The sequence below is a fragment of the Bufo gargarizans genome, chromosome 1 (genome assembly GCF_014858855.1).
Source record: "Bufo gargarizans isolate SCDJY-AF-19 chromosome 1, ASM1485885v1, whole genome shotgun sequence".
Lineage (NCBI taxonomy): Eukaryota > Metazoa > Chordata > Amphibia > Anura > Bufonidae > Bufo > Bufo gargarizans.
The window spans coordinates 13,331,963-13,358,431 of record NC_058080.1 but is presented as its reverse complement, the minus strand read 5'-3'; the positions used below and the strand labels follow the sequence as shown (position 1 = coordinate 13,358,431).

The window sequence follows — 26,469 nt, the reverse complement described above, 5'->3', positions numbered from 1 at the left end:
CAATTGGCTGTCCTGTCCCACCTGATGGATGTGTCACTGGTCAAAGTTCGGCGCTATGCAAAAAAAAATGGCGCATGCGAATTTCTCCATATGTTCACATGTTCGACGAAGCGCAAATGAGCAAAGTTTGCCGCGAAGAGACCGCCGGGCGAATCGCAAGGCCATCTCTAGTTATAGAGCAGAATTGAGAAGATTGATATATAGATTTTTGAGGAAAATATTTAGTATAATTTGTATTTTTTACATTTACCTGTTAATGCATGTTTTTTCTATGCTTAGAAGTGTCGTATTCAGTACTACTAGTGACTGACAGCCCTCCCTGTATAACTGACCGTACAAAGCTAGCTGTCAATCACTGATAGGACCGCCCCCTGGACTCCTAAGCATTAAAAGGCAAAAATGTACATAAAGTATAAATGAATAAAATACAAGTTTTCCCATAAATATCTTTTCTAATCTGCTTATCTCCTCCTGATCTATAACTGGACTATGTTTTTATGTTTTTATGTTTTTAAATAATTAGTTGCCTTCTGTCCTCCCTACTATATATAGTATACATATATTATAATACATATATAACTACACATACTACTAGGTAACGGGGCGCCAAACCTTACTAAATATCTTTTGGGCCAAGACTCGTGTGTCGGGCACAGATGATACTAGAAAATAGTGGCTCAACAAAGATAGGTCCCAAGGGTGGTGCACCAATCTGTGAGAGTCACTCACCTCCACTCGATAGCTAAATACCATTCCATGTGGCTGGTCCTCTCTACCAGTGGCTGCAGGGCCGGGTGCTCTCTCTATGCTCTACATGGTCCCCTCACGAGGTCCTCCAGGCACCACTATTTATAAAGAACATGAACATGCTACACACCTGTGAGGCCCAGCTGGCCATGTCCCCGCTCTGAGTCAGCGCTGTAGACTTTAACCCTTTCATGCCGACTACTTTATACTTTTTACCACTATATATATAGTATATACACCTACTATACACAATTATCTGTATTATGTATGTGCACCCCTTATCATATGTACAGCGCTATAGAATGAATGGCGCTTTAATAATAAATAATAATAATAATATTATACACCTACTATACATACATATTATACATATACTACTATATACACCTACTATACATACATATTACTATATACACCTACTGTATACATACATATTATACATATACTACCATATACACCTACTTTACGTACATATTACTATATACACCTACTGTATACATACATATTATACATATACTACTATATACACCTACTATACATACATATTATACATATACTACCATATACACCTACTTTACGTACATATTACTATATACACCTACTGTATACATACATATTATACATATACTACTATATACACCTACTGTATACTGTACATATTATACATATACTACTATATACACCTACTGTATACTGTACATATTATACATATACTACTATATACTGTATACTGTACATACATATTATACATATACTACTATATACTGTGTACTATACATACATATTATACATATACTACTATATACACCTACTGTATACTGTACATATTATACATACACTACTATATACTGTGTACTATACATACCTATTATACATACACTACTATATACTGTGTACTATACATACATATTATACATACACTACTATATACTGTACATACATATTATACATACACTACTATATACTGTGTACTATACATACATATTATACATACACTACTATATACTGTGTACTATACATACATATTATACATACACTACTATATACTGTACATACATATTATACATACACTACTATATACTGTGTACTATACATACATATTATACATACACTACTATATACTGTACATACATATTATACATACACTACTATATACTGTGTACTATACATACATATTATACATACACTACTATATACTGTGTACTATACATACATATTATACATACACTACTATATACTATACATACATATTATACATACACTACTATATACTGTGTACTATACATACATATTATACATACACTACTATATACTGTGTACTATACATACATATTATAAATACACTACTATATACTGTATACTGTACATACATATTATACATACACTACTATATACTGTGTACTGTACATACATATTATACATATACTACTATATACTGTGTACTATACATACATATTATACATACACTACTATATACTGTGTACTATACATACATATTATACATACATTACACATGTTCTATGTTACCATACAGAACAGCGCTGTACAGTCCGTATTATACACATGTTACTGTACACATACAGACGTATTATACACATGTTACTGTACACATACAGACGTGTTATACACATGTTACTGTACACATACAGACGTATTATACACATGTTACTGTACACATACAGACGTATTATACACATGTTACTGTACACATACAGACCGTATTATACACATGTTACTGTACACATACAGACGTGTTATACACATGTTACTGTACACATACAGACGTGTTATACACATGTTACTGTACACATACAGACCGTATTATACACATGTTACTGTACACATACAGACGTGTTATACACATGTTACTGTACACATACAGACCGTATTATACACATGTTACTGTACACATACAGACGTGTTATACACATGTTACTGTACACATACAGACGTATTATACACATGTTACTGTACACATACAGACGTATTATACACATGTTACTGTACACATACAGACCGTATTATACACATGTTACTGTACACATACAGACGTGTTTTACACATGTTACTGTACACATACAGACGTGTTATACACATGTTACTGTACACATACAGACGTATTATACACATGTTACTGTACACATACAGACGTGTTATACACATGTTACTGTACACATACAGACCGTATTATACACATGTTACTGTACACATACAGACGTATTATACATGTTACTGTACACATACAGACGTATTATACACATGTTACTGTACACATACAGACGTATTATACACATGTTAGTGTACACATACAGACCGTGTTATACACATGTTACTGTACACATACAGACCGTGTTATACACATGTTACTGTACACATACAGACCGTGTTATACACATGTTACTGTACACATACAGACCGTATTATACACATGTTACTGTACACATACAGACCGTATTATACATGTTACTGTACACATACAGACCGTGTTATACACATGTTAGTGTACACATACAGACCGTGTTATACACATGTTACTGTACACATACAGACGTGTTATACACATGTTAGTGTACACATACAGACCGTGTTATACACATGTTACTGTACACATACAGACCGTGTTATACACATGTTACTGTACACATACAGACGTGTTATACACATGTTACTGTACACATACAGACGTGTTATACACATGTTACTGTACACATACAGACCGTGTTATACACATGTTACTGTACACATACAGACCGTGTTATACACATGTTACTGTACACATACAGACCGTGTTATACACATGTTACTGTACACATACAGACGTATTATACACATGTTACTGTACACATACAGACGTGTTATACACATGTTACTGTACACATACAGACCGTGTTATACACATGTTACTGTACACATACAGACCGTGTTATACACATGTTACTGTACACATACAGACCGTATTATACACATGTTACTGTACACATACAGACGTGTTATACACATGTTACTGTACACATACAGACCGTGTTATACACATGTTACTGTACACATACAGACCGTGTTATACACATGTTACTGTACACATACAGACGTATTATACACATGTTACTGTACACATACAGACGTGTTATACACATGTTACTGTACACATACAGACCGTGTTATACACATGTTACTGTACACATACAGACCGTGTTATACACATGTTACTGTACACATACAGACCGTATTATACACATGTTACTGTACACATACAGACGTGTTATACACATGTTACTGTACACATACAGACCGTGTTATACACATGTTACTGTACACATACAGACCGTGTTATACACATGTTACTGTACACATACAGACGTGTTATACACATGTTACTGTACACATACAGACCGTGTTATACACATGTTACTGTACACATACAGACCGTATTATACACATGTTACTGTACACATACAGACGTGTTATACACATGTTACTGTACACATACAGACGTGTTATACACATGTTAGTGTACACATACAGACGTATTATACATGTTACTGTACACATACAGACGTATTATACACATGTTACTGTACACATACAGACGTATTATACATGTTACTGTACACATACAGACCGTGTTATACACATGTTACTGTACACATACAGACGTGTTATACACATGTTACTGTACACATACAGACCGTGTTATACACATGTTACTGTACACATACAGACCGTGTTATACACATGTTACTGTACACATACAGACCGTGTTATACACATGTTACTGTACACATACAGACTGTATTATACACATGTTACTGTACACATACAGACCGTATTATACACATGTTACTGTACACATACAGACCGTATTATACACATGTTACTGTACACATACAGACCGTATTATACACATGTTACTGTACACATACAGACGTGTTATACACATGTTACTGTACACATACAGACCGTATTATACACATGTTACTGTACACATACAGACGTATTATACATGTTACTGTACACATACAGACGTATTATACACATGTTACTGTACACATACAGACGTATTATACATGTTACTGTACACATACAGACGTGTTATACACATGTTACTGTACACATACAGACCGTGTTATACACATGTTACTGTACACATACAGACCGTGTTATACACATGTTACTGTACACATACAGACCGTGTTATACACATGTTACTGTACACATACAGACCGTATTATACACATGTTACTGTACACATACAGACCGTGTTATACACATGTTACTGTACACATACAGACCTATAGCCTCACTTTCATGTTACCATTCCCATGGAGGACAGCCCAGAGGTGTGCCCTATACCGGAGTGACTCCAAGATGATAACATTACCTGCCAGCCAGCGGAGCTCCTCTTCTATACAGGAGATATGAGCGTCCTGCTCCACCTGTGCCTCCGCCATGTTCTCTAGAGGAACATAATCCTGAAAGAAGAAGGAACTGCCTCTATTTCCAGGCTATTAGGGAATTGAAACTCCACTCCCTTCTCCCCCATGTGCAGACCTCTGTCACTTCTCCTAATGTAGAGGCAGCCGGGCGGCCAGGAGACTTCCCTGCAGAAGAGCTTTATGGCCTGGGCCTCACTCCAAAGTCTACTCTGCTTATATAATAGGTAAAGTATGAAGGAAACAGCTGGTAGTCCACCTGTCATTTCTGACACTTTCAATTATTTTACTTGTGATTCTTGATTTTTGGCTTTTTTTTGTACTAAAAATGAATAAAAGATATTGTAATATAAAGAAATATCCTACACGTTTTGTATAGCTGCTGTGATTTTCTCCCCGGGTGTCCAGTCTCTTTGATTTGTCCTTTTTTAATTGTCACCAGTTTTTTTGCAAAATATTGTATCGGACACTAGAGTAGGGTTGAGCGAACCTGAACCCAATTTTTTAACCCCGAACTCGAACATTTCAGTAAAAGTTCGGGTTCGGTGTTCGGCGACTTAATGGCGCTTTTTGAAAGGCTCAGAGCAGCCAATCAACAAGCGTTTAACTCTTGTGCCCTTAGAAGCCATCACAGCCATGATTACTAATGGCATGGCTGTGATTGGCCAGAGCACCTTGTGACCCAGCCTCTATATAAGCTGGAGTCACGTAGCGCCGCCCGTCACTCTGCTGTTACTAGTGTAGGGAGAGGATGCTGCTGCTGCTGAAAGGGAGAGAATCTGTGATCAGAACTTGTTATTAACCCAGCGATCTACATAGATTTTGTTTTGTGGGTGCAGTGCAACATTTTTGTACCCTGCCCCGAGCCCAGTGACAGAGAAAAATAAGTTTTATCCGTCTGTTAGTTAGGTGGGCGTCGGCGGCCATTTTGTGCAAGTTCAGTGCAACAGCAACGGATATGTGCCAGAGACAATAATGTAACCCTGTTCTTTTAGTTCAGTGGGCAACATATACCCATTTTTTAAGTGCACCTGTATATGTGCCAGGGGAAGGGAAAATCATATAGGGAATCCATCTGTGAGTTCAGGGACACAGGGGGTGACATATTCACATTTTTTTTCTGTAAAGTACAATCCAAGTAAATCCATCTGTTAGATTCTGGGGGGACAAATTATATATATTTTTTTTTGCTAAAAAGTACATTTGCGCCCTGCACTGCATTTGTGACAGTGAAAGAAAATCTGTTAAATCCAACTGTCTCACTGTGGGTGAAAAAAATCATATCTTTTTTGCATAAAGTACCTTTGCGGCCTGCACTGCAAATCTGACAGTCCAATAAAACCGTTAGATACCGCTGTTATATTGTTGTTTGAAAAAAACACCCATTCTGTGCCGGACCCTACTTTTGCGGCCTTTGCTGCATTTCTGACAGTCTAATACAACCAGTCAATACGGCTGTTACATTGTTGGTTGACAAATTCATGTTTTTTCTGGCCTCACTATTCGTACAGCAGCATTAGCCCCGACCAAATACCGCTGCACTGTGCAACGCCATCTGTTTGCCTCCTGTTGCTTCCTCCTCCTACTCCACTTCCTCATCCTCTACCGGCTCCTCATCCAGTCAGCGTAACACCTTCACCACCAACTTCAGCACAGCCAGGGGTAAACGACAGCAGGCAGTTTTAAAACGTATCTGTTTGAAGGACAAACCCCACACCGCGCAGGAGCTGTGGACGGGCCGTGAACAACAGACCGAGGAGTGGTTGGTGCCAGTGAGCCTCAAGCCCGGCCTGGTGGTGTGTGATAATGGGCGAAATCTCGTTACTATCCCACTTCTATTTCTCCTTGAAAAAACTGCTGGCGATGATAGAAGAGGATGTGGCACAGGAGGAGGAAGAGGGATCATTTCATAGGGTTTTCCGACAAGTCGTTCACAAGTGCCTCCAAGGGTGGGTTCCTGAACCCACAAAGCCAAGGTACACAATTGTCCAGCCAGGGCACAGTTCTGGAAGATGACGAGGTGGAGGATGAGGAGGTGGAGGATGAGGAGGAACCTTGTTCACAGCAGGGTGGCACACAGACCAGCTCATGGCCATCACTGGTGCGTGGCTGGGGGGATACAGAGGACACAGACAATACACCTCCCATAGAGGACAGCTTGTCGTTGCCTCTGGGCAGCCTGGCACACATGAGCGATTACATGCTGCAGTGTCTCCACAACGACCGCCGAGTTGCCCACATTCTAACTTGTGCTGATTACTGGGTGGCCACGCTGCTAGATCCCCGTTACAAGGACAACGTACCGTCCTTAATTCCGTCACTGGAGCGTGATAATAAGATGCGCAAGTACAAGTGCACGCTGGTAGACGCGCTGCTGGTGGCATTCCCACCTGACAGCGGGGGCACAGTGGAAGCACAAGCTAAGGCAGAGGAGGAGGAAGAGGTTGCCAACGCAGCTGGGGCACTGCCAGCACCTCAGAAGGCGGGGTTAGCATGGCTGACATGTGGAAAAGCTTGGTCAGCACGCCACAACAACCAGCACCACCAGCTGATATGGAACGTCTTAGCAGGAGGCAGCATTTCAACAACATGGTGGAGCAGTATGTGTGCACACGCCTACATGTACTGAATGACGTGTCCTTCAACTTCTGGGTCTCCAAATTGGGCACATGGCCTGATCTTGCCCTTTATGCCTTGGAGGTGCTGGTCTGCCCTGCAGCCAGTGTATTATCTGAACCTGTGTTTAGCACGGCAGGGGGCGTCATCACAGACAAGCGCAGCCGCCTGTCCACAGCCTATGTGGACAAGCTCACATTCATTAAAATGAACCAGGCATGGATCCCACAGGACTTGTCCGTCCCTTGTGCAGAATAGACATGTATACCGGCCTGACCCAGCCATTGTTATACTGCAGCGCACTTTCTCATTGTTTCATTCAATAATGGTAAAATGGTTCATTTAATAATGGTAAGACAGTGGACCAGGTTACAGCTTATGGGCAGATGGAGGTTCTCCTCAACTCCTCATTGCAGAATCTATGGTTCATTCAATAATGGTAAGACAGTGGACCAGGTTACAGCTTATGGGCAGATGGAGGTTCTCCTCAACTCCTCATTGCAGAATCTATGGTTCCTTCAATAATGGTAAGACAGTGGACCAGATCCTGAGACATCAGAGCTTCCCCTTTGTCCACAACTTTCCACTCAACAATAGATGTACTAGGGCCACCACCTACCATGTGCTATTTATTATGCTGGTGTTGTCTTATGTGCTGGAGGAAAATTAGGGTCTTTTTAGGCTCCAGGCTACCACTACTCCCCTTATGGCTGTGCACCTGATAGATCCCGTGTTGTCCATGTCATTCTTCCAATGGTCTAGAAATTATCCAGATGTTCTTCTTTTACAAATACAAAGATGGTTTTCTTTAGTATTAATGCTTTTCTTCTTGCTTTTGTCCCCTGAACCCCATTTTACCAAGTCTTGATCTTATTATTAAGACCTTGGCCTTAGTTAACTCTAATGGCAAGGCCTGGATGACTTGTTGCTGAGCCTTTGGAGTGGTATTGTCAGATCGCCCTCGCTGAAACCTTATTTCCATAAAAATAAAGAGATACATTTCTTTGGATTAGAGGACTGGATTCGATATAGTTGTGTTTCGAGGCATCTACCCTACATGGCGGTATGCTTACTTTGAAGATTTTAGACTCCCTTTAACGCTTGCACTGTATTAGAATGTATTATACTGGGTGGCCCACAAAAAAGTAGCCCGCCTCCAGCGTTAGTATGACAAGAGGACCACTTTCAGAATATTTTGTGATTGGTGGGTAATAAAATAAAAAAACAATCCACTTTCTCGTCCATCTTGTCATACTTTCGCTGGAGGCGGGCTACTTTTTCGTGGGCCATCCTGTACCTTGTATATGTAAAATGCATAAAAATGTCCTGACTCAGATTGTGATCATGCAGATTCAACTGCATTTAAAGGGGATGCCTCATATCAACACTATAATTGTCCGACTGCTGGAATGATGCGACAATCACTCATACGCGCTACTGCTCCCTTCAAAGTCAATGGGGGGGATGGAGAAAGTCGAGTACAATGCGGTCCTAGTGAGTCCTATAGACTTTGGACACAGCGGTAGATGAGCACGGGATCCCTGATCTCATGATTGATGGGGTCCCAGCTGCCAAACATCGGAAAGCGTTGAATATGATATATATGCAATAATGGGGGGAGGGAGCTACATGGGGGCAATAACTTTTTTAGATGGCTACTATAGAAGTTAGAGAACTGTAGTTCTTGGGTTTACTCGGGTTTAAGTTAAACATTATATTAGTAGAGATGAAATGAAGGAAGTGACACTATGAGAGAGATATAGGGAAGTCCATAAAGTCACAGATATTAGACTTGTCGTGTTTTATGGTAATAAAAGCTTACGTCACCCATACTGGGCAGACTGGGAAATCTACACCACTCCTAACAGACTAAAAAAACATGAAGGTAATTTATATTTGAACTGCCATGAGTCCTGTCCATGAGTTTCTTTGTACCAGTATTTCCCAGTGTGTGTGTGATTATTAGTAACATTGGAGCAGCTTTGTGCTTGGACACTTAATGAAGCAGCTCTCTCTTCCCCTTTCTCAGCAGAAAGTCACAGCACCATTCACCAAGTAAGTTGTAGCCAACTGCTAGGTCTGCAGTCCATACCCGTCACCCTCCTTCCGTACCCTGTGGACACAGACGCTGAGCCACTTACCATGTCAATGATTGTTCTGGTCGCTGATGTTCTATCTATGCTGCTGACTCCATGTTCCTACCTGAAGCTTCCTTTGGTTGAGGGTCCCTGGGTATTTAAGATGCCCTCTCCAGTAGAAGGGTGCCTGAACTTTAGGTTCTCTGGTGACCAGAAAAGGTGTTTGATAGTCTAATGCTATTGCAATTTACCTGCGTTTATCCCACGTTATCTCTTGCCTGTATTTCAAGTGTGTGCCATCTTGCCTGTGCGCTCCTACAAGTCCAAGTTCAGTTTGTGTTTAAGTTTTCTGTACCCCAAGCTTTTACTGCTTGCACCAGAATCCCTGCCCCCAGCGGGTAAGCCTCCAACTACACTACAATACAACTAATCCAGTTGCTTTCCTGCAGTGAAGTCTAGATCCCTGTATAGGGTTTAAAGGGTAAATACCAGGGAAGCACCTGAATTATGGCCCAAAGCCAAACCGGTTAGTTGGCACAGTGGGTCCACACTGATCCGTAACACCAACTAATCAGCTGCAAGTCAACAAAACACTGTCTCTCCACCTCTAAAATTGAAGAGGCTTCCATACACTACTTACCATCGCCACCTATAACTAATTTACAACAAAACAAACTTATTATAAAAAATGTTTTTATTTTCATGTTTGTGTTGGTATTAGTGACTGTGAAACCTCTCAAGGGCTGCACTTTATATCAGATCAGATGACAGAGAGATGAGGCCAGAGGGAAGAACAACCAAGAGGAGGAAAGAAAATAGAAGCCAGAAGATAAAGGCCCCTTTCACGCGAGTTTGACGGATTAGGTCCGGATGCGTTCAGTGAAACTCGCGCCATTTTGCAAGCAAGTTCAGTCAGTTTTGTTTGCGATTGCGTTCAGTTGTTCAGTGTTTTCCTCGCAGGTGCAATGCGTTTTGATGCATTTTTCACGCGCGTGAGAAAAAACGGAAGGTTTACAAACAACATCTCCTAGCAATCATCAGTAAAAAACGCATCGCATCCCGGCCGCAAGGCGTTTTTCACTGAAGCCCTATTCACTTCTATGAGGCCAGGGAAGCGTGAAAAACGCAGGATATAGAACATGCTGCGTTTTTCACGCAACGCAGAAATGATGCGTGAAAAAAACGCTCATGTGTACACCCCAATTGTAATGAATGGGTCAGGATTCAGTGCGGGTGCTATGCAATCACGTCACGCATTGCACCCGCGCGGAAAACTCGCTCATGTGAAAGGGACCTAACACTTACGTTGGTCATTCCTATCAAGGATTCACAATGCTTTCACCACTAAGGGAGGTCCCTTTCACACGAGCGTGATTTACGCGCGGGTGCAGTGCGTGACGTGAACGCATAGCACCCGCACTGAATCTTGACCCATTCATTTCAATGGGTCTGTGTACATGAGCGTTGTTTTTCACGCATCAGTTCTGCGTTGCGTGAAAATCGCAGCATGTTCTATATTCTGCGTTTTTCACGCAGCCCTGGCCCCATAGAAGTGAATGGGGCTGCGTGAAAAACGCATCAAAACGCATTGCACCCGCGCGGAAAAAACTGAACAACTGAACGCAATCGCAGACAAAACTGACTGAACTTGCTTGCAAAATAGTGCGAGATTCACTGAACGCACCCTGAACGCATCCGGACCTAATCCGTCACGCTCGTGTGAAAGGGGCCAAAGGGATAACCCGGAAAGTGCTCGACTGCCAGGCATGCCCACTATATTACAAAGCAGGACCACTAAAGTACTTGATACCACTAGGATCCCCCAGGATAACTACTAAAGCAGGACCACCAGGCATGCCCACCACATTACAAAGGATAACCACTAATGTGCTGGATCCCAACAAACTATAGAACTGACAAAGGTGACCATTAAAGCTCTAGATTAGCAGAGTTGATCCCTGGATCACCGGGGGGACAACTACTAAAGCAGGAGCACCAGACATAACCACTAAAGAATTGAATTTGTGTATTAATTCTTTCATCCCACTTAATAAAAAACTTCAGGTATAATTGTTGTTAGCCTCCCTTTTTCTATGTCATGCTTACAGTCAGGAGGTTCAAAAAACTGAAATACGAGGATCTGTCTGTTGGAGTTGTCAGACCATAGATGATGGTTTTCCATGCGTTTGCCTAGGACATTGAGGGATTAGTGAAAAAAAAAAATTGCAAATGTTGAAGATTACAATTAACTGTTGTATTACCATTGGTGTAACCAGTATATTTGTGTCTATGCTCTCACTTTTCTTTCAAGCTCCCCACATCCAAGTGAGCAAAGAACTCAATCGTTTGCCCATGGCTTCTAATAAAATGCACGAAGTCCCCAGATACTGTAGGGATTAACAATTAACACATAAAGGTTTTCTTCAAATGCTTGAACCTAGTTCCCTGACCATCAGAATTACTGAAGCATCTATTTATTGTGGTCTGGGCAGACACAACTTCTGTCTGGCAAGATGGATGCGAGAAGAGACATAACACACTCAGCCTTGTTTTTTAGGCCCTCAAGGGGCACCGTGATCATTGGCGGTTTTGATTTGTAGGAAGAGAACAGAAGCCTCCAGAAGAAGGAAAAAACAAACACCATTTTCATCTTTTTATTCCAGTGTAATAGTTTAGATAACAGCATTCTTAATAAATAATGGGGCAATTTCTGGGCAAAGAAGACACAAAGGAAAAATGGGACAACCTGCAGACTGGATGTACTCACACAGTCTACGAGTTGTGTGTATTGGGGGATTTCAGGTCCACTCATTTGCGATTAGTAGTAGTGGCTGCTGCTTGTGCTCTGGATTCTCTTGGATAAAACTCTGCCAGCATTGATTCTGGGATACGTTTTAGTAGTTCCTTAGGGAAGATGCGTAGCAGCTGCCATCCAATATCCAATGACTCAAATATGGTTCTGTTCTCATAGGCTCCTGGAGAAAAAGAGCAGCAGTAGTTAGAAGTACAAATGTATGCAAGGAGCATGAACTATGCAGTGTTGTTCCCGTGGCGGGTTGTGATGGCTGGCTGTAGAAATTACGATCTACTTATCTACTTGGCTGTCAGCCACCGAAAAGGGAGGTATGGATGGTCAGCATGGCCAGGAATGGGGACGATGTGCACAGTGATGACAATACACTGCATTATCATGCCAGTGCATAGCACCATCACTGTGTTACAGGTAGCTCATGTTTGGCGCCAGTGGTCAAGAGTGGATGATGCAATGCCTACAGTGTTGGTCTGGGTAATAACTAGACCTGGGGCCTATAACATCTGAGAGGAGTGTGGAGTTCTTGAACATTAGGAACAGAAGTAGATTGGAGGCCAGAAGATGTAATGGGTTTGTGTAAAGCTGTATAGCAGGGTTCCTAGCCAATTGAGGCAAACCTATAAAGAGAAACAAGTCTACTCTTCCACTGAGTAAGGCCAAGTCTTCACAGGTGAGCTAACACAGTGATCATCTGTGAGACGAGGGGTAGATATGCTGCTGATGAAGGAGGTTGGCTACAGCTGGATCAGATCAGGGCTGTGATATGTGCCAGTTCTTTGGGCTTAGAAAGTGTCTAAATTAGAGGCCTGGTAGGTGTGATCTGTTGGGTTCTGAAAGGTCTAGTTCTGTGGAGTAGAAGCAGAGCCATTGAGAGTCATAGCCTATGGGGAGGAGAACTGAAGCCTTTTATACCCTTTATGATCAGGGTCAAAGTGGGAAGAACAGGACTTTAAAGGATAGGGTGTTTGCTGTGTGAAGCAACCACTTGATACTCAGCGAAACCAGAAATTTGAGACATGTGTAGAGTGACATGGTCACTGGATGAGACTCTTTATTATATTTTATTCCTTTCTGTAACATCGAAGCTATAGTGCTACAGTGGGTAAACCAAGATGATTCTGTGCCTCTTACAGTGACTGCAACCATCAAGCTTTGTACCACGGTATCTGCAGCTGCCATGGCTAATCATTTGCACATAATCTGGTCTGCAGATGTGTTCCTTTAAAGGGAAACTACTTGAGTAATACCACCCTACAGGGGAAACTTTCCACCATGATTTCCAGAAGCTGAGAAGCCATAGGTGATTACGGTATTCACAGTGTATTTGCTGGAAGATGCAAAGCAGTCAGGCTGCACTCAAGAGTGTGGGATCTGATGGGATCGAATGGTCCCCCATCTGCCCCACACAGAGGATAGGACCCAGTCTCAGCTTGAACCAGTCAGTTGGAGTCAATATTTTAATACTGGGCCACAAATGGATCCTAAGATGGTGGAAAGGTGGAATGTATGTTATATGTCATACAGCATTACCCATGATGTGTGGCTATGTTACCTACCTTCAGGAGGTAGTAGGTGTGTCCTTTGAGAAGATTGGTTAACTTGGAGATTTGCTTATATAGTGCACTGGAGCAAGGGTACTTCTGACTACAGATATTTGTGGACATTAGCCCACTTTAAAGGGTTAACTTGCACTGTGATTTATGCCGCTGTTTACACTTGTACTGTTTAACTACATTTTATATGTTTATTGTAATATATCCCGTTTATTTTCACTGTTATTGCTCTACGTGTGCACTGTACTGTGAAAAGGGTCAATGTACAGCCAGCTAACACTGAGCGGCTTTGGGACTTTCTGTCTGTGCAGTGAGAAGTTAGAAATCTTCCACAGTTACTATAAGGGACTATGCAAAGTTTTGGAGGGAAAAAGCCAGACACGCCGACCTTCTGACTTGTTTAGCTTTCTAGTTTACATCTGAAGACTTGTTTAAGTCTGGAAAAACAGTTTATTCATTCCCATAGACTTTTATTGAAACCCTATAAAATGACAGACTGAAATTGCAACATTGTTTCTGTTTAGACTGTGGTTTTTCTACTCCACCCCTCCCACTAAGAAGGTTCTAGTTCAGCTAGAAACTGTATATAAGGAGAGCAGTCTGCAGATAGGGACCAGTGTTTGGTAGGAGAGACTCTGCAAGACTGCACGAGTAACCAGAAGAAGATGTTGAGATGGGAATATTATGCCACAGACCTTGGATCACCAGCCCTAGAACCAGAGATCCTGCCGGACGACTGAGCCACCGACTCATTATGAGTCTTAATTCTAGCCTTGACTTTTGATGGGTAACCCTTGGCATCCCCTAATAAACTGCCCATACTGGCAACCATTATCAGAGGGCGCTCCAATCATCTCCATATCCCAATACATACCCTGAGCAATAAACTGCTTTTCAAACTTCTGCAGGAACTCCAAATACAAGAGATCATCTGAGGACAGAGCTTCTTCACCCACTACGGCTTTCATAGCCTGGACATCCTTTCCAATAGCGTAACAGGCATACTGTGAGACAAAAAACAAGGGTTAGTGCAGCAAGTCTACGCCTGGTCTATTCCAAAAATTCTGGAATTGTATCCTGCCCACCAGGTATTGTCTACTGTATATAATGCTTACCACCAGGTATTGTCTACTGTATACTGCTTACCACCTGGTATTGTCTATTGTATATAACGCTGACCACCAGGTATTATCTCCTGTATACTGCTTACCCCCAGGTATTATCTCTTGTATACTGCTTACCCCCAGGTATTGTCTAATGTATATAACACTGACCAACAGGTATAGTCTATTGTATATAATGCCTACTACCAGGTATTATCTACTGTATATAATGCTTACTACCAGGTATTATCTCCTGTATACTGCCTACCACCAGGTATTATCTCCTGTATACTGCTTACCAGCAGGTATTGTCTACTGTATAATACACTGACCACCAGGTATAGTCTATTGTATATAATGCTGACCACCCGGTATTGGATGCTGTGGTGCCCTACATTCCCCCATTTAAACCCTTGCAGTGCGTGTATTGTATTTTTTGTAAGTTTTGCAATTATTGGGCCACTACTACTCTTCTCAGATTTGCCGTGTACTCACCAGCTGGTTAGATACATCTCCGTGGTCTTTTCTGGTCATGCCTTCCCCTATGGCTGATTTCATGAGACGGGACAGAGATGGGAGCACGTTGATCGGAGGGTAGATCTGAAAAGTATTCATCAACCTTGAGCAGGAGCGGAGTTTCTCATTTTTACAGTAGGACATATTTCCTAATGCCAATTGTCAAACACTTTGCAATCACCGTCGGGCTGAGCGCCATATTTATTTTCAGTAAGTGTCTGGAACAAAGAGGAGTTTCTGTAGGGAAACTCTTGACACCTGTTATGCTTGCCAATTGCCATTTATGGAACCATGTTTCCTACATACATGGTAAAGGAGATTGAAATGCGTTACTTCATATATAATACGGCCTCCATTGTACAAGAGAAATATGGCTTCTCCATAGAGGCATATGCAGTTAAAAGTTTAATGACCCATCAAAGGATCTGGATACCTACAAGAGCATTTTTCACTGAAATGCATGTATTTTTTTAAATATTTTTTGTAATTGGGTTCTATTCAAAATGTTGCTCCGTTTGTCTTCTGCAGCTTCTGTGTATTCTCATACGTTGCAGACTACTCAGCCCTGATCAGTGTGAAATTCATATGACGATCTCTATGAAGCCCCTCTCACTGCTCTTCTGAACACAAATCTAAGCCGACAACTTTACACCCAAATAAAATAAACTTGAATCAGAAATGATGTCGGATTTCTGCGCGTTCAGCGGAGCAGAGAGAGGGGCTGCACCAGAGACAGATTAAACACTGATCGAGACTTAGCAGCCTGCAATGCATGTGAATACACAGAAGCTGCAGAGGACAAAGAGTTGGAAACTGTTAAACCCCAATTTCAAAAATTATTTTAGCCAAAAATACAATAAAAATATGCTCGCATTGGTGTCCATAGCCTTGTTTTGGAAACCTGTCACCTGGTTTGGGGACACTAAGCTACCACCATGATGGGGTTTATGGTGCGAAACCTGCCTATAGCAAACTTGTCTGTCCCTGCAAAGTATAGTAAATGAAGATCTAACTCATCAGGAGATGAGTCCAGGACTCCAGCGCCATTGGATACATGCACGCCAAAGCAAGGTGTAATATTCTCGATTGTGCCCGCGCAATGCACATGCACCTGATGCTGCAGATCAGTCCCAGACTCATTTCCTGATAAGTTTGATCTCCATTCATTTACAATATTTTGCAGGGATGGACGAGTTTTATATACTGTAGGCGGCTATGGGACTAGAGACAAACAAATTGTCAAAAAATTCCACTCGAGTTTGATTCAAGCAAATCCGTTGACCAATTTGATTCAGGTTCTAATCGATTCTCCCTGAATTTAAACTTCTCCAATTGTATTGAAAATTTTTGTATAACACTGAGGATTTCTAGGACAATTTTTTTCCTCTCTATTCTCAATTTTTTTTTCTCTCTCTCTGTTTCTCTCCTAAATTTGCCTGAATCGATTCACCAAAAGCTTTAAATTCGAATGCAACTTAAATTTTTACCAAAATTTGAGCCAAATTCAATTTGTTTATAGTTAATTTGGAAACCAAAATCCCAACTGCATGATGGCACCAGGTGACAGGTCCCCATTAAACTCTGTTTAATCTGTATGTATATTCAATTAGAAAGTTCTGTCTACACCTCTTAATGATGGTCCACATGAAACTGACCTGTCTGTTGTGTAGTTGTCTGTCCACATAGATCTGTCCTTCGGTAATGAAGCCAGTCAAGTCAGGGATGGGGTGAGTAATATCTGAAAGAGTTCAGTATAAATTAGGTCTTAAGACCACATCAGGTCGAACCCTCTTTCCAATGCAGATGAAATTCAGGTGGTCGATGTACTATAAAACGTAGGTACCCCAGGGGGTGAATGCTAAGTCTCTAGAGAGTACTTGCATAGTCTTTGTGCTGTCATTTAGTAGGTATTGATTTTCGAAGGTACTGGTTTTCCTTGTGGAGATAAATCTGGTGTAAGCAATGCTCCCGGGGAAAAGTAGGCAAATTAGGTCTCCTCCAGAAAGAAAGAAGAAGGTCTTTCTAGTGCTACCTGCCTAGTAAGTCAATGTCAAACCCATTTAACAGACTTGAAATATCAATCGGCACCACACTGTTTGATCATAGCCTTGGGGATCCTTTCATGTATTTTATTTCAGTAAGGGCTACGTGACTTAGGAAATACTGATATAGAGGGTCCTGAAATAGTCTACCAGAGCAGATAGGGGCTTCCAAGACACATAGCTTCAATGCCTCTTCACAAGCGCCAAGATATACCAATGGGAAATAATGGAAGTGGCCTAACCCCACAACAGAGGCTAAGACAATAACCTAAACCAAGAACCCTGTGGAGGGGATTATAATATGAAACAGTACCAAACTGATGGTGAAAAAGGTGTTTTCCATGTTATGGGCACCTACCATCATTAGGCATTGTTAGGATTGGTATCTGGGTAATGGATCCACTTCTGCCCTCCACTCGACCGGCTCGTTCATAGATTGTGGCCAAGTCAGTGTACATATAGCCAGGGAAGCCTCGTCGACCTGGTACCTCCTCTCGAGCTGCCGAGACCTACGAGTGAACAACGGGGAGAAACAGCTGATTAAACCAATTGGATTAATTTGGCAAAGAGGATTTTTAACATGGAACTGACCCACCACCCAGGCCTAAAGGAGACTATGGGGTGTGGGTAAAAGTTAAATAGAGCTTCGCCCCCAAAATATTACTTTTTTGGGTTCAATGTTGGCTTGGACTGATTGTAAGGTTCTTCCTTGGGTTTTCCAGTCTGGCAGGGACATCTTGAAATGATGCTGGCCCCTCAATCTTTACTAGTGACATCATTAGTCATCATCATGCCTTATTGTGATGTCACTGTATGCTCAACTATTGGACCTACAGAACATCAAAACCCTATGCTTTAGCTGAATGCAATCCATTTATGGGGCGAATGGGGTCTTCCTCAGCTGCTATTGCAGCCCCTAATACCACTCTTGCCTTCTATGACAATAAATGGAAGTATCAAGTGATGCCATGACCATGTCATTCTGTTTGAAGACCATTGTATGGTAGATGGATAGATGAGTGAGTAGTTGTCTATGCCAGTACCAGGAGGTTGTTTCATGTAGAATTTTGGGGGTCCCCTCTCATTTCTGTACACATTCCTGTACCCAACCAGGAAGATAATTTTACATAACCTCTATGAATATATGCCTGTGGATGGACATAGCCAACTCCTGCCAAAGTCCAAGATGGGAAATTACCTCACGTAGAGCTTCAGCGTAGGAGCTCATATCTGTGAGAATGACGAGCACATGCTTCTCACATTGGTAGGCGAGGTACTCTGCTTCGGTAAGGGCCAGGCGAGGGGTGATGATCCTCTCAATGCTGTAGAACAATAATACGAGAGTGTCTATTATACTTATATGAACATATCATATGAGATGACGTCTATGAAACCAGTGTATCTAAGCCTTATCTGTGTGATACTGTCCATGAGAACTGCACTGCCCTGTATTCCTCATTGTTTATATCGCGCTTGCAGCTCAGGAGGGTGTGCTCTTTCTCAAGAGGTATGTCCTTTTTTCTGCAGATAAGTGATCACGCCCTTTCTGCTACAGCTCTCTCCCAATTACAGCTCAAGAGACAGTTGTAGGATTGAACTGAGCATGTGCGTCCACCTCAATGACCCTCGCCCTTCTATTTTTTGCCTATTTCTGCATGTGCAGAGCTGTTGTATGTTTCCTTGTAGACGTCTCAAGGTGTATCTGTCATGGTAGCTGTGTGGGGTGAGTCCTTAGAGTTGGGGTTAAAACTTCTACAATTGGTTATCTCAGGATTAGTACATAGAGTATATGATTGGGGGTAAACAGGGATTGTTGGCAGGGAGGTATATGTAGTACTGTACTGTGCCACGGAGAGGCGCCATTTGACAGCCATTAATTTCATTAGCAAAGCACCTTCTCATTGGCTCCACTTGCCTCCAAAGTAATGCGTTAATTGGGTGATCACTGTGGCGATTAACAGTGAAGTCAATACAGATTGATGGGATGGTCCAGCCAGTCATGTGCAGTGGACTGTCAGTGGCATCATAAGTGGTTTTAGTCTGAAAACATTGTAATCTCAGGGACCACAATATTTCTACGAGGTTCTTCTCACGTTATTTGGCTCCATACACTTACGTGGGATCGTTGGCTAAATTCAAGAACAGGCAGACATTGTCCATGGATCCGTTTTCCTCAAAGTCGGACTTGAAGAAGCGGGCCGTCTCCATGTTCACCTGTCGGGGACAGACATCCAGCATATTCTTCGATTACTGGTCACACATAGGAGATGAGAAGCCATTACTGAACTCATTAGGCGGTTGTTACTTACACCCATCGCGGCAAACACAATGGCAAAATTGTCATCGTGGTAGTCCATGACGTCCTTTGATTTCTTCACCAGCCCGGCCTGTCTGCAGATCTGTGCCGCAATCTATGGGGGAGAAAACCATAAGAAAACAAGAAGAACCCCCCCTCCCCCTAATAAAACAGGTTCTTGGGGTACAGGATAATGACACGGTGACACTTCGGGTACAGGACAAGGACACTGACACTTGGGGTACAGGACAATGCCACTGTGACACTTAGGGTACAGGACAAGGACACAGTGACACTAGGGGTACAGGACAATGCCACGGTGACACTTGGGGTACAGGACAAGGACACTGACACTAGGGGTACAGGACAATGCCACGGTGACACTTGGGGTACAGGACAAGGACACTGACACTAGGGGTACAGGACAATGCCACGGTGACCCTTGGGGTACAGGACAAGGACACTGACACTTGGGGTACAGGACAATGCCACTGTGACACTTAGGGTACAGGACAAGGACACAGTGACACTAGGGGTACAGGACAATGCCACGGTGACCCTTGGGGTACAGGACAAGGACACTGACACTTGGGGTACAGGACAATGCCACTGTGACACTTGTGGTACAAGATAATGACACAGTGACACTTGTGGTACAGGATAATGACATGGTGACACTTGGGGTACAGGATAATGACACAGTGACACTTGGGGTACAGGATAATGACACGGTGACACTTGGGGTACAGGATAGTGACACTGATACTTGGGTGCAGGATATCAATAATAAGATGTCTGGACTTTTGTGTTTTTCTTGACGATGTTTCGCTATTCATCCAACTTGCTTTTTCCATTAGGATGACTTGTACAAGGAATCTTCCAGCATTAAATACTGGTGCCTCATGCTTCAGTCAGCCTGATCTGTGTATGATAACCAACACCTGATGGGGGTTAGGGTGTTGATAACATTTGCATGACTAAAAACTTTAATCTCACCTCCTAGCCCCAGTCATGCAAATATGATCAACATCCTTACCTCCATAAAGTCCTTGTTTGGTTTTGATAAACCAAAGGCTTACTGAAGCGTGTGGCGCCAGTATTTAATGCTGGAGAGTCTTTGTATGAGTCATTTTAATTGAGAAATGCAATCGGGTGACAAGTGAAAAAGCTACAAGAAAAACAGAAATGAAACAAGTCCAGCTGCTTTGACATTTTATTACTGATATTCTATGACCCCATCTTCTCATACCTCATTGTGCGGTAGACCAGCTGCAGAGAAGATGGGGATTTTCTGTCCTCGAGCAATGCTGTTCATGACATCAATTGGGGAGATTCCAGTCTGTATCATCTCCTCGGGGTATGTTCTTCCAAAAGGGTTAATGGGCTGACCTAGTAGGTGACGGAAGTGTACGTCAGAGGATGGGGTCTTCTTCTTCTATGTGTGCTCCCCATGTGATAACAAACAGAAGCTCCATGCCCCCCACTTATCACAGTGTAGAAATGTATTTCTTACCGTTAATGTCTAAGAAGTCTTCTGCCATTACAGTAGGACCATTGTCAATGGGCTTCCCCGAGCCATTGAAAACACGACCTATAAGGAATGAGAGAATACAGAGGTCAGACCGCTCACACTGGACCTCCCACCGACCACCATCCCTCCGAAACCTCCATACACATGTATCCCGAGCGAGGACATGTCCTCATCACGTCAGGTGTTCTCCACCCACTACATCTATTGTATTGGTCATATGCACTGAGGCCCATCTATCTATCTATCATTTATCTATCTATCCATCTATCTATCTCATATCTATCTATCTATCTATCTATCTATCTATTATCTATCTATCTATCTATCTCTCTCATATCTATCTATCTATCTATCTATCTATCTATCTATCAAAAAAGCTTTATTAGCAGGTCTAAATTATACATTAGTATTGCCAAAGCATGGGGGAAATAGGGACACACCCTGGGTTGGTTTATAGGAATTCTATCTATCTATCTATCCATCCATCCATCTATCTCATATCTATCTATCTATCTTATATCTATCTCATATCTATCTATCTATCTATCTATCTATCCATCCATCCATCCATCCATCTCATATCTATCTATCCATCCATCCATCCATCTATCTCATATCTATCTATCTATCTATCTATCTATCTATCTAATATCTATCTAATATCTATCTCATATCTATCTCATATCTATCTATCTATCTATCTATCTATCTATCTATCTATCCATCCATCTATCTCATATCTATCTATCTATCTATCCATCCATCCATCCATCTATCTCATATCTATCTATCTATCTATCTATCTATCTATCTATCTATCTATCTAATATCTATCTAATATCTATCTCATATCTATCTATCTATCTATCTATCCATCCATCCATCCATCTATCTCATATCTATCTATCTATCTCATATCTATCTATCATCTATCTATCTATCTATGATCTATCTCATATCTCTCTATCTATCTCATATCTATCTATTATCTATCTATCTATCTATCTATCTATCTCTCTCTCTCATATCTATCTATCTATCTATCTATCTCTCTCTCTCATATCTATCTATCTATCTATCTATCTATCTATCTATCTCTCTCATATCTATCTATCATCTATCTATCTCCTATCTATCTATCTATCTATCTATCTATCTATGATCTATCCATCCATCCATCTATCTCTCTCATATCTATCTCTCTATCTCTCCATCCATGCACCTGCAGCCGGTGGTCTGTGTAGGTCACATTAGTAGGACACACGTGTCGGACCCTGGTCCCTGTGACGGCTCGGCGCCCTGATGGGGTGGCCCACTTTCTAGCACTCAGGGACCATCGCCCGCTCACCCTGTCACTGCACATAATACTGACATCCCTGTCAGGAAGGAGACTCAGTGACCATGAAAGGTCAGTAACCTTCTGCGCCACTTCAGCGTCTCCTACCTCGTGTCATTTGTGCCCCCGATGCAAATAAAGAAGATGGAACACAGATCCTTACAGGGCTCCAGGTGGGGTGACCGGCGGCTCAGAGGCGCCCCCTACAGACAGCTCAAACCATGGCTTAGATAATGCTGCACAGAGGCAGAAAAACGCCTCCTTATACATGAAAAGCCGTGTTCATGTCACGTCAGGGCCGCTCTACCCCACAGCCCGGCTTCCTCCTCCGTGGACCTCCTGCCTCATCATTCAGTTCATTTAAAGGCCCACCACACTGATCTGTGTCTCCTGTGCAGGAGCAGTACCCTCTGTGGCCAGCAGATGGCGCTATATGCACCAAGTAATTCGCTCTAAAAAATAAAGCCCTAAAATGGGAAGCGATATCTGATCAGTGTTTGTAGGAGACCAGTGCTGACCACAGGAGAGGACTGCGGCGCACCACCCAGCTTTCCCGCAGTCCTGAGGTGCAAATAGGACTTCCAACACATCTACCATTTCATACATAGAAACATCAGTCATGAAAAGATGCCCTCTAATGGCTAAAATATGGGGCCCCCTAGTGGCTAGAAACCGGGCCCCCTAGTGGCTAGAAATGGGGCCCCCTAGTGGCTAGAAATGGGGCCCCCTAGTGGCTAGAAATGGGGCCCCCTAGTGGCTAGAAATGGGGGCCCCTAATGGCTAGAAATGGGGGCCCCTAGTGGCAGGAATAACAGAAACGTGTTATACCTCTTAGAATAGATTTATGAAAAATAAATAAATAAACTAAAAAAAACAAAAAACTTTGGGACAAGATGAAGAACATTAATGGGTTAAATAGCCAGGGCGCCATAGAAAGTCCGTCTTCGCAGCTTTCTCGTGTTCTTGAGGCTTTAGGACATCAAAATTTGACACCCAAAAGGTTCTCCACGTCCCTGAGGGTCTCAAAATGTATTCCTCTGAAGAAGGTGATACAATCTCAATTTTACAAAAACAAATCTGGCTTTTAGTGTCAAAATGAAGGAGTATTGGGTCAGTACTGGAGGGGTCACTGTCACTAGTGGGGTACCTCAGGGGTCAGTACTGGAGGAGTCACAGTCACTAGCAGAGTAACTCAGGGGGCAGTATTGAAGGGGTCACTGTCATTAGTGGAGTACATCAGGGGTCAGTACTGGAGGATTCCACTGTCACTAGTGGAATACCTCAGGGGTCAGCACTGGAGGAGTCAGTGACACTAGTGGAGTACTTTAGGGGTCAGTACTGGAGGGGTCACTGTCACTAGTGGGGTACCTCAGGGGTCAGTACTGGAGGGGTCACTGTCACTAGTGGAGTACCTCAGGGGTCAGTACTGGAGGAGTCACTGTCACTAGTGGAGTACATCAGGGGTCAGTACTGGAGGAGTCACTAGCAGAGTACCTCAGGGGTCAGTATTGGAGGGGTCACTAGCAGAGTACCTCAAGGGTCAGTACTGGAGGAGTCACTGTCACTAGCAGAGTACCTCAGGGGTCAGTACTGGAGGGGTCACTGTCACTAGCAGAGTACCTCAGGGGTCAGTACTGGAGGGGTCACTGTCACTAATGGAGTACCTCAGGGGTCAGTACTTTAGGAGTCACTGTCACTAGTGGAGTATCTCAGGGGTCAGTATTGGAGGGGTCACTGTCACTAGTGAAGTACCTCAGGGGTCAGTACTGGAGGAGTCACAGTCACTAGTGGAGTACCTCAGGGGTCAGTACTGGAGGAGTCAGTGACACTAGTGGAGTACCTCAGGGGTCAGTACTGGAGGAGTCACAGTCACTAGTGGAGTACCTCAGGGGTCAGTACTGGAGGAGTCACTGTCACTAGCGGAGTATCTCAGGGGTCAGTACTGGAGGAGTCACAGTCACTAGTGGAGTACCTCAGGGGTCAGTACTGGAGGAGTCAGTGACACTAGTGGAGTACTTTAGGGGTCAGTACTGGAGGAGTCACAGTCACTAGTGGAGTACCTCAGGGGTCAGTACTGAAGGAGTCACTGTCACTAGTGGAGTACCTCAGGGGTCAGTACTGGAGGAGTCACAGTCACTAGTGGAGTACCTCAGGGGTCAGTACTGGAGGAGTCACTGTCACTAGCGGAGTATCTCAGGGGTCAGTAGTGGAGGAGTCACTAGCGGAGTACCTCAGGGGTCAGTATTGGAGGAGTCACTGTCACTAGCGGAGTATCTCAGGGGTCAGTAGTGGAGGAGTCACTAGTGGAGTACCTCAGGGGTCAGTATTGGAGGGGTCACTGTCACTAGCGGAGTACTTCAGGGGTCAGTACTGGAGGAATCACTAATGGAGTACCTCAGGGGTCAGTACTGGAGAGGTCACTGTCACTAGTGGAGTACCTCAGGGGTCAGTATTGGAGGGGTCACTAGCAGAGTACCTCAAGGGTCAGTACTGGAGGAGTCACTGTCACTAGCAGAGTACCTCAGGGGTCAGTACTGGAGGGGTCACTGTCACTAGTGGAGTACCTCAGGAGTCAGCACTGGAGGAGTCACTGTCACTAATGGAGTACCTCAGGGGTCAGTACTGGAGGAGTCACTGTCACTAGTGGAGTATCTCAGGGGTCAGTATTGGAGGGGTCACTGTCACTAGTGAAGTACCTCAGGGGTCAGTACTGGAGGAGTCACAGTCACTAGTGGAGTACCTCAGGGGTCAGTACTGGAGCATTCAGTGACACTAGTGGAGTACCTCAGGGGTCAGTACTGGAGGAGTCACAGTCACTAGTGGAGTACCTCAGGGGTCAGTACTGGAGGGGTCACTGTCACTAGCGGAGTACTTTAGGGGTCAGTACTGGAGGAGTCACTAATGGAGTACCCCAGGGGTCAGTACTGGAGGGGTCACTGTCACTAGTGGAGTACCTCAGGGGTCAGTACTGGAGGAGTCACAGTCACTAGCAGAGTACCTCAGGGGGCATTATTGGAGGGGTCACTGTCATTAGTGGAGTACATCAGGGGTCAGTACTGGAGGAGTCACTGTCACTAGTAGATTAGCTCAGGGATCAGTACTGGAGGAGTCAGTGTCACTAGTGGAATACCTCAGGGGTCAGTACTGGAGGAGTCACTGTCACTAGTGGAGGAGCTCAAGGATCAGTACTGGAGGGGTCACTGTCACTAGTGGAGTACCTCAGGGGTCAGTACTGGAGGAGTCACAGTCACTAGCACAGTAACTCAGGGGGCAGTATTGAAGGGGTCACTGTCATTAGTGGAGTACATCAGGGGTCAGTACTGGAGGAGTCACTGTCACTAGTGGAGTAGCTCAGGGATCAGTACTGGAGGAGTCAGTGTCACTAGTGGAGTACCTCAGGGGTCAGTAC

General features: G+C 43.1%; 2 protein-coding genes across 2 annotated transcripts in view; both read right to left on the bottom strand.

Moving 5' to 3' along the window:
* LOC122938829 (shootin-1-like) overlaps positions 1 to 5,348 on the bottom strand; it is a 49,893-nt gene extending 44,545 nt beyond the window's left edge. The window contains exon 1 of the mRNA XM_044294659.1: positions 5,126 to 5,348. Coding sequence (XP_044150594.1) covers positions 5,126 to 5,195 — 70 coding nt within the window. The 5' untranslated portion in view covers positions 5,196 to 5,348. The remainder of the gene's footprint in view (positions 1 to 5,125) is intronic.
* A 7,169-nt stretch (positions 5,349 to 12,517) lies between these two features.
* ATP6V1B1 (ATPase H+ transporting V1 subunit B1) overlaps positions 12,518 to 26,469 on the bottom strand; it is a 60,305-nt gene continuing 46,353 nt past the window's right edge. The window contains exons 5-14 of the mRNA XM_044301302.1: positions 21,707 to 21,784; positions 21,443 to 21,582; positions 20,207 to 20,308; positions 20,014 to 20,111; positions 19,096 to 19,219; positions 18,256 to 18,406; positions 17,511 to 17,593; positions 15,835 to 15,939; positions 15,111 to 15,240; positions 12,518 to 12,846 (exon numbers count right to left, since the gene is read on the bottom strand). Coding sequence (XP_044157237.1) covers positions 12,680 to 12,846; positions 15,111 to 15,240; positions 15,835 to 15,939; positions 17,511 to 17,593; positions 18,256 to 18,406; positions 19,096 to 19,219; positions 20,014 to 20,111; positions 20,207 to 20,308; positions 21,443 to 21,582; positions 21,707 to 21,784 — 1,178 coding nt within the window. The 3' untranslated portion in view covers positions 12,518 to 12,679. The remainder of the gene's footprint in view (positions 12,847 to 15,110; positions 15,241 to 15,834; positions 15,940 to 17,510; positions 17,594 to 18,255; positions 18,407 to 19,095; positions 19,220 to 20,013; positions 20,112 to 20,206; positions 20,309 to 21,442; positions 21,583 to 21,706; positions 21,785 to 26,469) is intronic.